The sequence below is a fragment of the Ochotona princeps genome, chromosome 7 (assembly GCF_030435755.1).
Source record: "Ochotona princeps isolate mOchPri1 chromosome 7, mOchPri1.hap1, whole genome shotgun sequence".
In the NCBI taxonomy this organism is placed as follows: Eukaryota; Metazoa; Chordata; class Mammalia; order Lagomorpha; family Ochotonidae; genus Ochotona; species Ochotona princeps.
Window position 1 is genome coordinate 45,616,697 of NC_080838.1, and position 16,951 is coordinate 45,633,647.

General features: G+C 41.5%; 1 protein-coding gene and 1 non-coding gene across 3 annotated transcripts in view; one reads left to right on the top strand and one right to left on the bottom strand.

Annotated features, from left to right (window-relative positions):
• Positions 1-417: 417 nt before the first annotated feature.
• SLC39A8 (solute carrier family 39 member 8) overlaps positions 418-16,951 on the top strand; it is a 76,483-nt gene continuing 59,949 nt past the window's right edge. Inside the window, exons 1-2 of one of the 2 annotated variants that reach the window (XM_058666995.1) lie at positions 418-568; positions 1,358-1,824. In XM_058666995.1, the coding sequence (XP_058522978.1) occupies positions 1,606-1,824 (219 nt within the window). In that variant the 5' untranslated portion in view covers positions 418-568; positions 1,358-1,605. Of the gene's footprint in view, positions 569-678; positions 915-1,357; positions 1,825-16,951 lie in introns of those variants that run through there. The other variant, XM_058666994.1, reaches the window with a different exon arrangement.
• On the bottom strand, positions 14,111-14,217 carry LOC118759031 (U6 spliceosomal RNA). The gene has a single exon (XR_004995939.1). It is a non-coding gene; the product is annotated as a U6 spliceosomal RNA (small nuclear RNA).

A 16,951-nucleotide genomic window follows, 5' to 3' on the forward strand; every position in this document is an offset into this window, starting at 1 on the left:
CTAAATTCCTCATGGGAAGTGGAGATGATTTCTGCTTTCCCCTCCCCTCACCCTCTTCTGGAGGGAGTATCTTAAATGTGCTGTTTTAGGAAAAGACTGTGTACTCTCTCCACCTGAGTCAAGAATAGAACTTGGAATTCGAATCGCCCTTATTCAACTACGGAGTGTGGTTCCTTTTCTTTTTCCTGGACAATTTTATCTTCCAGACACGACCTTTGTCCCCAAACACTGCATTCACATTACACAAACCTGTTGACCTCACACCTAAGTCAGCTTTTCTTGAACCCTCCTCCGAACAAATAAACACTGCTTTTGATCAGCGGATATCCCGAAAGGCGTCAGGAAGAGCCTGCCTGGGCAGTGCTGGCTCAGCTGGCTGGCCCCCACGCCACAGATTTGGTTTCCTCTTTTCTGATTTTAAGAAGTGAGACTAAAAAAGCAGTTCCTTTTAATCTCTCAGATAATGCAACCAACGCCAAACTCCATTAGAGGAAGCTCGTTTCAGCGAGGTGACGAAGAGGTGGTCCTCACGGAGATCACAAAGGGGGCTAGGGACCCCAACATGAAGGTAACCCTCGCTGGGGAGCCGGCACCACAGAGGCTGGGAAGAGGGCAGGCCAGGCAGCTTGTTGGAGTCCAGGCTGGGGGATTGAGTCCCCACGTGCTGCGGAGGCGGGACCCGCCCTCCTCCCCTTATCTGCAGAGAGCTGGGGGCCGTACCCAGGAGTTGCACTGCCGACCTGCTAGAGATAAAGAGGAAGAGCCAGAGGAAGGCTCTGGGGAGAAAGCGAGCTAGAGAAAGAGAGACGGGGTGGAGAGCGAAGGAGAGGGAGAAAGGGCAACCGGATCCCAGAGACCGCGTCTCAGGTATATATATAGAGAAGACCGGACAGAGAGAGACAGAACCAGGAGAGGTGAGACTTAAACAGCCTTGATGGCGCTTCCCAATCCCAGAGAAAAGATCCAGGCAGAAAGGAACAGGACCCAGCCAGACGCTCAAACTCCGGGAACTCTTGAGGGGTTCCTGGCTACACCTGCTTGGGGGCTACGCGTTTACCGGCTTCTAAGTTTGCTGCCGCAGGAACACAACCTGGAGACAGGAAAGGGCGCTGGGGCACTCCAGTTAGTGTGGTTTTAGTTCTTTTTTAGCAGCTACTAGGCTTGTGGCTTCCTATCGGGAGGAGTGTGTGTCACCACACTGTACACAAACCGTGGGGCGTTTGCAAAAGGCTCTTGGGCGGCTGGCCTCATGCCCGGTCCACCGTCCGAAGTCTCCGGCCACACAGCACCCCTGGGGTTGGCCAGCTGGTGGCCCAGTGGCCTTTATCTCTGTCCCCTTTTGTCCCCCTTATCTCAGGTTCTCCAGGAGGCCACGTGGGGGTGGCCCCCCACCCTGCCTATCACTCCCCCCTGCTGCACTGTCACTTCAATGCGGGCTGCTGTTGTGTGGAAGGCGGCAGAGAATCAGGGGCACCCCGCGCCAAGGCTGACTGGGACCCACACCGCCGCCTGACCCGTGTGCCCTTGGGCACGGTCACCACTGCGCCCGCGCGTCCCAGTGCGCGCCAGCCCCAAGTGGGAACTCGGGGGGCAGCGCTGCCCAGGATGGCTCCCGGCCAGGCGGTAGCTGGGCTCTTGCTGCTGGCGGCCACTGGCCTCGGAGGGGTGACGGAGGGGCCCGGGCTGGCTTTCAGCGAGGATGTGCTGAGCTTGTTCGGCGCGAATCGGAGCCTGTCGGTGGTGCAGCTCCGGCGCCTGCTGGAGCAGCTAGGAGCCGCCCCCGGCGAGGGAGCCCCGGAGTCCAGCCGGCTGCACTTCAACCAGGTATGGCGGGTGGCCCTCCTGCTCTGTGGGTGTTCATCTTGTTTGGCAGCCGCTGTTGTTGGGGCTGAGTGCAGAAGGAACTTCTGCCAGATTTTTCAAGTTCCCGGGCAGCAGCTTTATTTCCCTGCCCAAGCTAGTGAAGGACTAGTAGGAGTAGAATTTAATGCTTAATGAGCAGAGAGGTTAGAGGCTTGTGATTGTAAGATTGTTACAGGGAAAGTTACGAAGTTGTAAAGGGCGGGAAGCCACTGTAACCAACACTTTTTAGATAGGAGCCGTGTACTTCAATCTTACCTGAAAGATAGCGGCTTCCAGACTTTCTACAACGTCAGCAAGAAAGAAGGAATCGCACCTACTCTGGTTAGCAGCTACCTGGTGGGCAACCACTGCTATCCGTAAACAAGAAACGCTGTAGTACTGGCTCCTGTGTATGTTACTTGGCATGTTTGGAACTGAAGGGCTTCTGGTCAGGATGGGAAAACTAAGGTAGCTTTGATCCATGAACACGATTTGGTGATCCAGTTGGTGGAAAACTGGGTTTTGAGAGTTAGTTTATGGTCACCTGTCAGGTCAAGTTTTTAAGTCTATTATCTAAGACGTATAATATTTATATATTCAGTACATACCTGTAGTATTATCTAAGCATTTGCCAGTACCTTGGACTCGAGGGTGTTCTTAGGCTCTGTAGGAGCAATGAGAGATGCTTCTCTTGGTAAACATAGCGATCTATTGGTAAGTGTAGGGAATCCTCATTTTTGCACCATGCAGTATGATGGCTATTTCTTGAAGTGGTGAAGTAGATAAAGCGTGATTTCCTCATTCTTCATAAGTCACCCACTCCTCTTTAGAAACTCAGCCAACTCGATGCTTTGATTTTTTTCCCTGTAGGTAGGTTTATAGCTTCAGTCAATGAAAATCTCCAGTAGTCTGGAAGAAGCAGAACTGTTTGAGGCCACGAGATATCAGAGGTGATCTCGCTTTGACCTAAAAGGGTCCTCTTCTGCACATGTTCTACAGTAAATTGGACTTCTGGTCCTGATCATGGTATTATAGTTGGTTTAATGTCTGAGGAAGGTTATCTATACTGAAGAAAAAAACAACAGTGTCCATAGATTATATTGATAATTAGAAAGTAATTCAGTTAATGTTCCAAGTATTTCCTGGGAGTTGCATTCCTTTCTTTTCAAGTAGAGGAAATAGCTGAGCTGACTCCAGTATTTCTGGGTAAGCGTGGTCATGTGCTTGGAAAAGTGCAGAGGAACTTGGAGCTGCATATCTGTAGCCCACACACTGTTTTACTTACATGATCACCTTATCTTGCAGTCTGGAGGTGTTGCTGAATTTTGAAAGGACAGAAGACCCACATGCTGCCATGCAAAGAGAATAGGGAATATGCTTACATTATTTAGGAGAATCAGTTATGTTTGTTAGCAATGTGATTTTGTGTTAGTGGGTAGGGTGTTGCAATAGGAAATTATATGTATGTTGATACTTGTGTCTCATTCTTAGGTTTACATACTTAACCACCCTCATGATGGCCTTTGTGAGCATCAAAAAGAGACAGGAAGAAGTCCATAATTATCTTAGAAACAAAAGGAAGCCAAAAAAAACCTTACCACATAATCAGGCTTAATAAACATCTGTTTGATGTTCTAAAATGTCCTAATGAAAGCAACAATCACTGGTTAAATGAAGACAAATGAAAAGCCAATTCAGAAGAACCTTTTAATTTGCTGGTAACTGATGGATTTGAACTGAAGCATTCATGTATGGTTTAGCATGACATCATCCGGTTTGAAGTATTAATGTCTCCAAACCTTAATAAGCCGTCAGTTTCCTCATCTGCCAACAGACTAGAATGAACAGTGGTCTGTTGTGAGAAACCTGATTTTTCTGTGATTGTAAAAGGTTATGACAATATGTTTGTCTACAGTGGGCCAGAAATTCAAAGCATATTTCAGAAATCTACCTGTAAAATGACATTGTTCTTTTGCATGAGGGCTGTGCAGTTTATAAAGTGTTTCTCACAGGAGCAGACTACTCACCTTTTGAAGTTTGATAATTTTGCAAAACATTCTGATATTAAGCATTCTTAAATATTATTAAATTAACCTGTTGCTTTGGGAAACCAAAAAACCCAAGTTCAATCTAGAGACAAGAGCACACTTTGTACTTTTTGTTCCTGTGGCTGGTAAGGGTACAAAGAGGTAGAACAGGTGACCCAAATGAGAGAAAAGGGAGCCCTTTTGCCAAGTGGCTCTCTGAGTGTGTAGAGGTATGATCTATTCAAGAGATGTGTTGGAATGTGGAGGAGAGCATTCAATAACTGACTACCTACCTCTTGGCTGGTAATCTAGGGAGTTTAAGAATGTTCCTGTGGCTGTCTCTGGCTTTTCCATGTGTTCTTTTTCTCTCCAGGTGTACCCTTCCCTTCAGGTCCTCTTTTTTTTAACACGTTCTTTCCAGCCTCTTAGGATAAGGCTTTGGGTAAGCATCTTGATAAAGGGGGAAAAAAAGCCACAATCTCCACATTATCCCACTAAGCTGTTGGGAATGCTTCCATCCAGTCAGGCTTGAAGGGATGTTTATGGGGTGCTGGCTCTGTGTGACTGCATGTCAGGTTCCAGTGTGAAGCTGTCTATCTCAGGCTGACACTCAACCTTCAGTCTTTGCTTGTCTTTCCTCCTAATTCTTTTGAAAACCATCTTACAGCTCATCTCTGTTACAAGTTTTTTTTTTCTTACACATTCCTATTGTTTGACCAAGCCCTGTTTTAAAGCTTTCCCAATTTATCTTCAGTCTTACTAAAGCAATACAGTTCTGTCTTTCTTATTCTCTGAGAGTTTATTTATTAGAAAGAGCCACGAAGAGAAAGAGGGAGGGAGGGAGGGAGGGAAGGAAGAAGTGAAGGAGGGGAGGGGAGGGGAGGGGAGGGAAGAGGAGAGGAGGGGAGAGAGAGAGTGAGAGTGAGAGTGAGAGTGAGAGTGAGAGAATGAGAGTGAGAGAGAGAGAGAGAGAGAGAGAGAGAGAGAGAGAGAGAGAGAATGAGAGAATATCTTTCAAATGCTGGCCAATTTCCCAGACGGTTTCAATGAGCAAGGCTGAAGCCAGGAGCGTCAGGGTGACAGTTGGTGACAGTGACTTCAAACACTTGGGCTGTCTTCTGCTGCCTCTCTCAGGCCATTGGTAGGGGGCTGGATCAGAAAATGATCATCTGGGACTCAAACCGGTGCCCATATGGGATGTTGACATAATAAATGGTGGCCTTACCCACTGCACTACAATGCCAGTTCCCAAGTGTTCTTTTTTTTTTTTTTTTTTCAAAAACTGTATAAACTGTCTCTGCACTGGTAAAGTCTGAATCCTGAGCCTACCATTCTAAGTGCTGCTGTTCCTGTGCCAGTCTGCCTGTCCTGACCTGGTACCCATCAACACAAGTATTAGTTCTAGTGTGAATTCGTTCCAATGCTGACCTGTTGCTTAGGTCATTATCTTTCTTGACTATTCTTGCCTCTGACTGGAGTGTTGTTCTTTTCCCTACCGAACAACGTATTTTAATAATCTCCTATTAAAGTCTGCCAATACATAGTTCTGGGATGCCACAATCCATACTGATTCAGGTATTTCCCCATTTTTCTGAATTCCTGAAATATTTTTATTATACTGATATCACTTAACTATTCATATGTCCAGCAGACATTTTGAGTTACTGTTATACTCTGATTAGTGTGATCAGAGTACACCTGTAACTGTTCTCACTCATCCTGTTTGAACAGCCAAATGCCTTGGAGAGAAATGTCAAACACTAGCTGACATGGCTTGGCAGCCCATGTATGACCTGGTTCCTGTATTCTCCTTGTGCCACTGATCCATACTATATTCCTTATAGTCTGTACTCTCTAAGTGCCACCACAGCATAGGCCTGACTTGGCATCAGCCTTGGCCTCTTCAATAGTGTATCAGGAGTCCTTTCCATGTGAACTTATGTTGTTTTGTGCCCGTGAAACTAATGTAATGTAATATTGTATAATATAATATATGCTATAATTATGTTATATAAATGATTTTATATGTGTTACAATTTTCTATTTATGTGGCTATAACCTAGGCTGCCTCCCATCAACCTTTAGAGGATTTTAAATAAGTTAAAGACAATGGGCTGACTCATCTCTTTTAAGTACTACCATAGTGCCTGTTTCATATCATGTATTCATGAAACAGGTTTTGAATAAATAAATGAATATCATTTAAGATGAGTAACATCACTTAGGGCCTCATATGACTTTATAGTTTATTGGAGGAAATATGACATATGCACACTTAATGTCATACAGAGTAGAATGATTTAACTCTTGTTAAAAAATCATAAACGTGGGATGCTACTGGACCTGGGAGTGTGGAATATGGAGTGGGCCATGACTGCATTTAGGGAGACAGCTGCAGGGGACTACATGAGCTGTGATGACCACTTAGATCTGGAAACTGAAGGTAATATGAAGGCTCTGCCTCCAGAACCTTTTGGAAGAGCAGTTGTAGATGAAGTATATGGAGAAGACCCCAGGGAGAGTTACTATGATCTTTACCTGCAGCAGCATAACTGTCTATTATCAGAACTTTTCCTTAATTACTTTTTGGCCCTATAATGTCAGAGAGAGGGACAGTAAGGAAATTTTGGACCCTTATTATGTGATAGAAGGTAGTGATGTGTAGCAAACAGATGCTGTGTGTGTATGTTGGTGTGTGCTGTCAGCCATTGAGCCTTTTCTCTCTGATGGAGGGAATGAAGGGTGGATGAAGGAGATTCTCAGAAGTACTGACTTTGGGTAAAGGAGATACAGAACATGTGTTTTTTTTCTTTCATGGCCTTTAAGTGCTGAAAAATATTGGGGTTAACATGCTAGGAATGCCTTCCGACCTGATGGATTGGGAGAGAATGGAAGGCTGACAGAGCAGGGCAAGATTGCATTTAGAATTCTAGACAAGCATCCTCCTAGAAAATAGTCCTGGTCTGTTTGTTGCTTTCACTCTCATGGCAGCTGATTGTGTACAGTTGATGGCTGGGTTTGGGGGAAATGAGGGCACTCATAATTCATTGATTGTGATGGCAGGTGTGGAAATCATATAGGAAAAACACTTCTGAATTTTTTTTTTTTTTGTATCTCATTCCCAAAGTTGTATCTTTGACCACTTTTCAAGTCACAGGGACCCTTTTGTAAATAAGATGAATAATTATAACTAAGTTTTGTTAACCTATTGTTATATGGCATACCTCTTTTGACAAGTTTATGGTGCTATCAGGTTTAATAGAGCGATCTATGGGGAAAAAGTCCTAAATTACCTAGATTTTGTGCATAAGAAAAATGTAGCAGCCAGACCAGTGACATGAAGTAAGAGGAGAACTTCAGGCAATCTTAAACATTATGCTGTAGTGAAGTTTTTGAGTTATAGTCCAGGCAATCAAGTTTTTTTTATTCTCAGAGACCACTGACTCAGATTTTGAATGGCATATTTGCTAGGTACAGGCAAAAGTTACCAATCATTGGTTACCCCTCTGGTTATACTTCTCTTCAGTGGGAAAGGTATTTGGGGAGGTACTGGAAAATGAGTTGAAGCAGGAATGGCAGAGTAGGTGAACTTTGACCTCTAATAGATTCCCTAACTCTGACTATAGACATTGGGCCCAGGAGAGGGTTCTTGCTCACTCATTCAGCAGTAGAGGGGCAAATAAACTTTCTTCAACTGGTATAGATCTTTCTGAAGGAAAGAATGCTTAAAGTGGAGTTCTGAGTGGGATTTTGCGTATCATGCTTTCCATGGCTCACGATATATTCCTGTTTCCTGATTAGACCTATCTTAGAAGATACTAAGGGAAAGGGACTTAATTTCTACATCATAAGTACCCATTGCTTTTTCATTCTTGCTCTAGTTTCAGGGGTTGGATTTTTTTGTGTTATCAATTTCTTTTGTTGGCAGTAAGAGTTGGGAGAGAAAATGGGAATGCAAAGAGGACTGGAAAGTAAGGCCTGAGGTTGGGAAGTGTCTATGTTCACGAGGTAAAGGAACAGCAATCCCTACTTAACGTGAATGGCAGTTGAGACTTTGCAAGTGGCATTTCCTCTGGGGATATGCATCTTTGAATGAAAGCTGACTGTTAAGATCAGTCACAGCATGACAGATTCAAAAAAAGAAAATATTACTAGACAGCCTTAGAAACTATCTTGTTTGCTGCAAATTTTCTCATTTCCAACTTGAAATAACAGTAAATTACTGTTGGCAATTGGAACTAATTAATTTATTCACCAACTATTCCCAGTTTTCTGTTTCAACTGCCAAATGGGTTTTCTGAGACTTGAGATTTATTTTATAAGGAAATGAAGCTATCATTGAATTATCTCTATGGTGATGGGATTTGTGAACCCTGAAAAACCTTCAGAATGGAGCCTTGTTTCATTTGGCTTCGATCTCTTTCTAAAGATCTTCTGTTGTTTTCTTGGCCTGCAGTTTAAGAAAGGAAAAAAAAGAAATTTGTGTATTGAGATCAAAGGTGTTAACCTAAAAGGTAGAATGATGTATTCAAAATCCAAATAATTCAGCACCTTGACTTTTTTTCTTGATTGTGTAACTAACTGAATATTCAGAGAAAAAAAAAAATCAGGTGAGCATTGATAAGGTCTATAAGGCTTTACTTCTGTGAATTGAATTAATAATCCAGAATTGTCATAAGTTTACTTAGTGAGTTTCTTAGATCTTTAAACACAAATAGAGAATACAGTATAATGGTGAATAATTTTTACTTATAGTGTCAGACCAACTTGGGCTGAAATTCTAATTTTGTCACTTATTAGCTGAGAAGTTATGGGCAAGTGACTTAATCTCTTTCATTCTTGGTTTGCAAATCTGTGAATTAAAAAAATGAGCTTTACATATAAGATGGTTTGGACTAAAAAATAAGAGTAATTATATTGACAGAGCATGTGCTGTAGTCTCTGCACTTATAAAAATTTAGTTTACATGTACCAACTCAATAAAAATGTAATGTTTTTCATTTCTTGCATTACTTTAAACAACAAATAATTAAAAGAATAATGTATGTAAACTACATAAGTAGTACTATGTTACTATTTAACTATGTACTAAATATATAGTTACTATCATAATGCTGATTTACTTGATGTAGCTACATTACCCCCTGCAAAATTCGCTTGCACTGGAGACCTGAGTGCCTTGGGGTTAATCAATTTATCCAAGTAAGCAAAGCTATATAAAAGATAGAAAAAATGAATAGAATAAAATGTTCACTCAGAAATAAGTCCGTTCAGTGGTTTCTGTTTAATTCTTCATTTCCACAGTGTCTCTTACCTCAAGAAATGCTTTTAATGTTTGCCTCTATTTCCTTTTTGTTAAACACTGGCCAGTAACTTCCAGATAATGTAGACCTTAGGTATAAAAACTCACACAATAATTTTAATATTTCACTATTTATTGAAATTGTATTCCCTTCCCTCTAGAAAATTTTTGAGTTATATTTACTAGTTAGCTGTGTTTTGTTATGTTGGCCCAAAATTCTTACTGTTACTGAAATGTGAGTAGCGAGGAATCTACCTTATTCTTCTAGAATTTGGAAACATCATAATTTTAAATTTAGGTTTACTATTGAGTCTATATATATATACTATTGAATCTATATAAACCCCTGTGTATGTTTTAAAAGCCAAAGATCCAGAAACCTTTATGCTTGCTGAGCCTTGTTAGTTGCTAGGAGAGTAGGAGCCATTTTGGCGTTACTGTCTTCCAAGGTCAGGGAAAGAGGTTAGAGCAAATTTCATGTGAAAATAACCCCGGTAGTTGTATTCTGACTTAGGAACACACTGTGATTAATAGACATTATGGCCATATGACCTACTCAACAGACAGATTCTTTTATGAAGGGGTACATGATATCCATGATGCTAGAGAATTGAGTTTGTATATGAAACTGCGGTGCTCTACAGTTTTATAGAGGAATAGAGTTCTCAGAATGTAGGTGTACCCTTCAGTCACTTCACTTCCACATATTGATTGTCCCTGGCCTTGAGATCAAGACCACTAAGGTATATGTCATGGGTAGGGCCTTCACTTTAGCAGGGGAGGCAAGTCCTGTCTTAACAGGAAAAATAGCTAACTTTTATGGAGTGTTTCCTCCTGTGCCAAGTATTGTGCTCAGTGTTTCCTCATATGAAATTTCATTAGTCATCCTAAAATCCCACAGGGTAAGTATTCTTGCTGTTCCCTTGAGAAAACCCAGCAATGGCTACGTTAAGCAACTCACAAGGAGTTGGATAGCTCATAAGTAGCAGAAGCAGGGTTCTGCTCTGGGTGACAGGAATTACCTGTGCTCCACGCCCTGTTGCTTCTCAAGATGAAAAATGTCATTCCACAGAGGACTGGTTTGTTTTCCAAAAATCTCTGGGCCAGGATGTCAAGGTAGAATGGGTGCCAGTTTCTTGAAGCTAATAGCACAATCATTTGAAGGAGGAAGGAAATTTTTTTTTCTTCTTCTGAAGGTTTCCCTGTGCAAGTTTTAAAGTCTAATATTACTTCCTCTGCATCTGTTTTTCCACCTTACAAAGTTGTTTCCTGATTAGTGATACTTAATACTCAAAACAAGATTGTGAGAGAATTTAACACATATCAGTTTTCCCAGAAAGAGAGGCACAGTCATTTGGAAAAATTCACCCCAAGTGCTTGAATCTGAGAGATGAGACATTTCAAGTTGGAATGCTTAGTTCTTTCTCTCTTGTGTTTATTTAAAGCAGATGTATATTAATGAGTCTAGTGCACTGTGAGCCCCTGAATGTTCCATGCACTTGATGTTATAGTTTGTGAGTGTAATAGGACTGTGGAACGTAGGAATTCCAGTTCTGTTTTTTCACTTCCCAGCCACTCCACATCTTGTGTTCAGACTTCTCCCACCACTTCCTTGAATTTGCTCTACTCAGGGTCACTCCATACCTTCTAAATAATAGTTAAACACAATGGATGTGTCTAACACCTTACCTCTCTGTTTGAAGATGTTGATTAAACACTCTGCTTGAAGCACATTCTTTCCTTGAACAACTTGCACTGTTTTTTTTTTAAAGATCTATTTATTTTTATTGCAAAGTCACATATACAGAGAGGAGGAGACAGAGAGATCTTGCATCCGATGATTCACTCCCCAAGGGACCGCAACGGCTGATGCTGTGCCAATCCAAAGCCAGCAGCCAGGAGCTCCTCTGGGTTTCCACGTGGGTGCAGGGTCCCAAGGCCCTGGACTGTACTCAATTGCTTTCCGAGGCCACAAGCAGAGAGCTGGAAGAAAAGTGGGGCTGTCGGGATTAGAACTGGCACCCATATGGGATCCCGGTGCATTCAAGGCAAGGACTTTAGCTGCCAGGCCATGGCACCAGGCCCTCTTTTACTCATTCTTTAAATCTTAGTATTCTTGGGCTCGGCAGCGTGGCCTAGTGGCTAAGGTCCTCGCCTTGATGCCATATGGCCGCTGGTTCTAATCCCAGCAGCTCCACCTCCTCTCTATATCTCCTCCTCTGAGTATATCTGACTTTGTAATAAAATAAAATAAATCTTTAAAAAAAAAATCTTAGTATTCTTTAAGCTTGCATCTCAAGTCTGCCTTCTATTATCAGAGCTAATTTAACCTGCAGTCCTGTGGCTCTCAGTGTGTAGATGGTTTCTATGTGAGTTGTCTTGGTTCAGAATTCGCTCTTGAAATTCAGCCTTGCACATTCAGGTGTTGATTGATGGCTAATGTTATCTCCTCAGCAACTCAACAGACCTAGGCCCGTTCCTGGCAGAACTCAATTCTATCTCTTTCCTCATCAGTATTTCTGGTAATCCTGTTTTGCCTAATATCATTAATAAGCTTCACCATTTGCTGCTGAATGAAATGAGAAACAGGAGAATATTCTTGACTCCTCTTTTTCATCTTACTCCTCTCCTCACCTTCCACCCTATTTTCCATGATATCAAATGCACTTAAGTCCTGCTATAGCAACTTCTCTGTGTCTCTTATTTAATCTTTCTAAATTCTGATATCCTCTTTTGGGAATAAGGAAAATTTTTACCTACTTTATGGATTTGTGCTGGAGATGAAATTGTATCACATATCTAGCCATTGTGCCTTGTGTCTGGCATGCTGAAAGTACTTAACACACATATTATTACTGTTGCTTTCTGCATCCAGTCTTGCTTGATATTTCTTCCTACCCTTCATGTGTGTTAGACTTATGTTTCTAATATGCACATCTGACCAAGTCATCATCTTCAAATAGCTTCCCATTACTGTCAGAATAAATTCCCAGTCTCTTGTCGATGTTTGTCTTGACCCGGCAGCATCTCTTCCCATGCCCATGTTTCTTCACCCTTATTTCTACTTTTCCTTAACATTTGTTTTAGATGCTGCTTTCTCCAGAAAGACTTTGGGTCAGTTATCTTGGCTTTGCATTAAAGGCTCTTACCCTAGCATTTACTGGATGATGCTACACTTACCCAGTTTTTATCTGAACACTGCCTGCAATAGTATGTAAACATGTGTACTAGGGGATTGGTAAGGACTAGCCTGAAACTGTAACTCAGGAAATATTTGTTGACTGAAGAAGTGCTTGAAAAACAGCTTTAGCCTTTTGAGTGGACATCTGACCTAGTGGTTAAGATATGGACTAAGTCATCCATGCCTCATACCAGGGGACCTGGGTTCTGTTTCTGGCTTTAGCCCTAATGCTGCTTTACTGCTGCTGCAGACCCTGGAAGGCAGCAGTGACTGAGTTCCCACAGCCTGTGTGGGAGACCTCGATTGGATTTCTGACTCCAACACTGGGTAGGCATTTGGGGAGTGGAATTAGTATGTGGAAATGTGTTCTTTTTATCTCTTCTCTCTCACACACTTTCTTTCATTACAAACAAGTATTAAAAGAAAACCTTTTGGAAGATTGTATAAATGTTTTATAGCTATACAACTAAGTAAGTTCAATTAACCTAGTGGCTAACATAATTCAGGGAAAACCAATGATTCTTTTCTTTGCAGACCCGTGGGTTTTGAAAATAACTTTAGAATACGTTAAAATTTAGCTTATGTTATCCAAGCAGAAGAATGTAATGAAGTTTCTATTATCTTTAATTTCTGAATTCTGTATGATTTCCCCCTTCCTACTCATACCTGGATTTCCATCATAGCCTATACGTATATTCCTTTTTTTTTTAAAGATTTTTTTACTTTTATTTTTATTGGAAAGTCAGATATACAGAGAGGAGGAGAGACAGAAAGATCTTCCATCTGATGATTCACTCCCCAAGTAACCGCAATGGCTGGAGCTGAGCCAATCTGAAGCCAGGAGACAGGAGCTTATTCTGCATCTCCTATGTGGGTGCAGGGTCCCAAGGCTTTGGGCTGTCCTCAACTGCTTTCGCAGGTCACAAGCAGAGAGCTGGAAGGGAAGCAGGGCTACCAGGTTTAGAACTAGCGCCCATATTAGATCCCAGTGCATTCAAGGCGAAGACTTTAGCCACTACGCTACTGCGCTGGGCACTATAGGTATACTTCTTAGGGCAAACTTGGAAAATAGTATTAGCTTTCTTTTTTTTTGTATAATTTTTATTGTTTTTTGGTAAAATTTAGTTGATGGTGGGCTCTCCCTTCTCCTTTCCCAAACTCCCTCCCCTCCCCTTTGTTCTCTCTAGAATCATAATGTATGTCCAACGTGAATTTTCCCAAGTCCATCATGCTTCCACTGGAGTATCTCCCAGCTATGTAGGAGAATAACTTTTTGTTGTAGGTTAATTCTTGTATCCTGGGGTCCTAATGTAGGTACAGTGAGGATTAGACCTTTGTTGTTTATGGGCTGTACCAAGAACAGTTATAAATGGACACTGACTATCTCACGTGGTTATAAACAATCCACCTCCTGTGGATGGTTAATTAATGAATTACATCACAAGTCCTTGTTACATTAGGTACAAGTAGGTATGAAGTAACATTGATTAACACAGAGTAAGATTCACATGCGATATCTTTAGATTTGACATCATATTATATTATATTAGAGCAAACATGATATCTGACCTTTTGGGATTGGCTTATTTCCCTTAGCATTACAGTCTCTAGTTTGGCCCATTTGGCCACAAAGTAATGCATTTCATTTTTTTAATGGCTGAGTAATATTCCATAGTGTAGATGAACCACAGTTTCTTTATCCAGTCCTCTGCTAATGGGCATTTAGGTTGCTTCCAAGTTCTTGCGATTGTTGATTGTAAAAATATGGATCGCTTCACAAATTTGTGTGTCATTCTTGTGCAGGGGCCGTGCTAATCTTCTCTGTATTGTTCTAATTTTAGTATATGTGCTGCTGAAACGAGCACAGTATTAACTTTCTTGCAATGTAAGCACAATACCAAGATGATCTTGGGAAAATTTCATGAACTGAGTGATAGGCTATGATGGAAATCAACTTGTGATTGCGAAACCTTGTTCTTTAGAATTCCTGGTATGTGACTCTCAGGTTACTGATTCATAGTTCTCAGAATTACATTCATAGTATATGATAGTTTTGAACTTAGTTCTATCTAGCCCGTTTTCCTTCATCTTTCAATTTAATGAAAGTTTATAAATTGAATAACTTACATGTCTAGCGCCTTATGAAAAGCTGAGGAAGATACAAAAAGGAAGAAGTCGATTCTTTGCAAATGTTATGCTTTCATGAAAGAGTTGTCGGTTCACAAACTGATAGTTACACAAGGAAGCATACAGTAAAAGCTAAGCAAATACTATGGGTCCAGGTGTCTGGACAGGTTAACTGTAATAATATGTAATTTTAGGAGGTTCATGGGAAATATGTGTTATAAGAAACTATGCAAGGATTTCACAAAATTTTTTACACGCAAATAAAACTATCTTCTAATTCCATTTTCTGTGGCATCTGAAAGTCCCTTTGCAGTGAACAAAGGAGGTGAGGTTTCAAATGGAACCTCACATAATAGAGAAGAGATGAGTAACTTGAGAGGAGGAAGCGGCAACTAGATAGAGATTATTCTGATTGCGAAGTCACCAAGAAGGTGAGATATGAGACTTAGAATTATGTATTTAGAACAGACTTCATGTAGCTGCTCGAGGACACTAGAGCAGGAAACAAAAGATTAGAGACAAACATTGAGGTTCTTAAGTATTTGGACTTCTGAATCTTGGCAGAAATATACATTATTTTCTAAAGATTTATTTGTTTATTCAAAAGCCAGTGTTGCTGGGAGACAGAGAGAGAGAGAGAGATAAAGAGAGAACAAACAAGAACGAGCTCTTCAGATGGCTGCAATGGACTGGGCTGAGCCAAGCTGAAGCCAGGAGCCAAAAGCTTCACTCCTGTTTTCACATGGATTCAGGGGCCCAAATATTTGGGCCATTTTCTGCTGTTTTTCCAGGCTATTAGCAGGGAACTGAATTAAAATTACAGCCAGCTGATACAAAGATCTGCAACCATGTTGGATGCTGGTGTTGTGGGTGGTGACTTTACCTGCTATGCCACAATACTGTCTTTAGAAATGTATACCTTTGAAAGAATTTTTGTTTCGTTTTGCTCTATGCTATGTATGTGTGAATAAAGGGGGGTGCTATTTGAGAGGAAAACGGACCACCTGACGGTGATGCTTTGGCAGGAACAACCTTGAGGGTGGTAGAATGATAAGATTAGATCACAAACTGCTTAATCTGTAGTTAGTGGCAAATGGGGGTCTTGTGTGTTTGTCATTTTTATGTGCTGTATTCTGAAGCTTTTCCATCTCATGACCCATGACAATTGGTAAAAACTGTGGACTCCAAAGAGCCTTAGCATATATGATTGGCACCTATAAGTGTTTATCAATGTTGCAGTTATTTTTGGGAAAACTTAGATTGCTTATTTAATTTATTAAATAATAATATTCCTGTTGACATGTCAAAGTGAAAGATACTATATTTTCATAATCAAAATAAGAATAACAGTATTATGATTGACTCAAATAAAGGTGATTAGATTCTCATTTATGCTTCTGCATTTGGTTTTTAGTAATAAAAGTCATGCAGCCTCTAAAAAGCCATTGTGTACTCATAGAAGACTGAAAGTGATGAAGAAAAAGGCAGTGGTAGTATTACTCTGAACATAATATGACCTTGAATATTCACTGGTACGATTTTGGCAACTCCTGCATGAGTTCCTGGAGAATGGTTTGAAAACCATCTTGCATGGTCTAAGATAGACAAGACCAGTCCTTGTTTGCAGAGGTGAGGTGGCTTTGAAGGATGAGCTCATTCCTTGTGCTATCTCTTAGGAAGAAAGAAGGCTTGACACTGACATTTTATCCCTGAAGGCACTTAGTGGGAGGCCCTTGGTGAGCAGCAGGATGAAATGGTCTCTTGTTCTTATGCAGCCTTTGGAATGATCTCACGGGTAATGGAAAGTAGGAGGGCCCCTGCCTCCCACAGGCAGGTCAGTGTGGGGAGAATGAGAACTCAGACCAAGGCTTTCAGGACTGAGAAGAGAAACAGAATGTAGAGCAGGGCTGGGCAACTTGGCAGTTGTTTTGGTCAATTCAGACATCTTTGCTCAGTCCTTTAAAATAGCACTTAGCCTTACTTATAGCAGTGGTGTCATTCCGTGCATATTGTTGCAAAATAGTCTTTTCCCCCCTTAATGTGTAAAGAAACAAGATTACTTTAAAATGCTTTTTTTAAAAGATTTATTCATTTTATTACAGCCAGATATACACAGAGGAGAGACAGAGAGGAAGATCTTCCATCCGATGATTCACTCCCCAAGTGAGCCGCAATGGGCTAGTGCTGCGCTGATCCGAAGCTGGGAACCTGGAACCTCTTCCGGGTCTCCCACGCGGGTGCAGGGTCCCAAAGCTTTGGGCCATCCTCAACTGCTTTCCCGGGTCACAAGCAGGGAGCTGGATGGGAAGTGGAGCTGCCGGGATTAGAACTGGCGCCCATATGGGATCCCGGGGCTTTCAAGGCAAGGACTTTAGCCGCTAGGCCACGGCGCCGGGCCCAACTTAAAATGTTTTTTTAAAGATTTATTTATTTTTATTGCAAAGTCAGATATACGGAGATGAGGAGAGACAG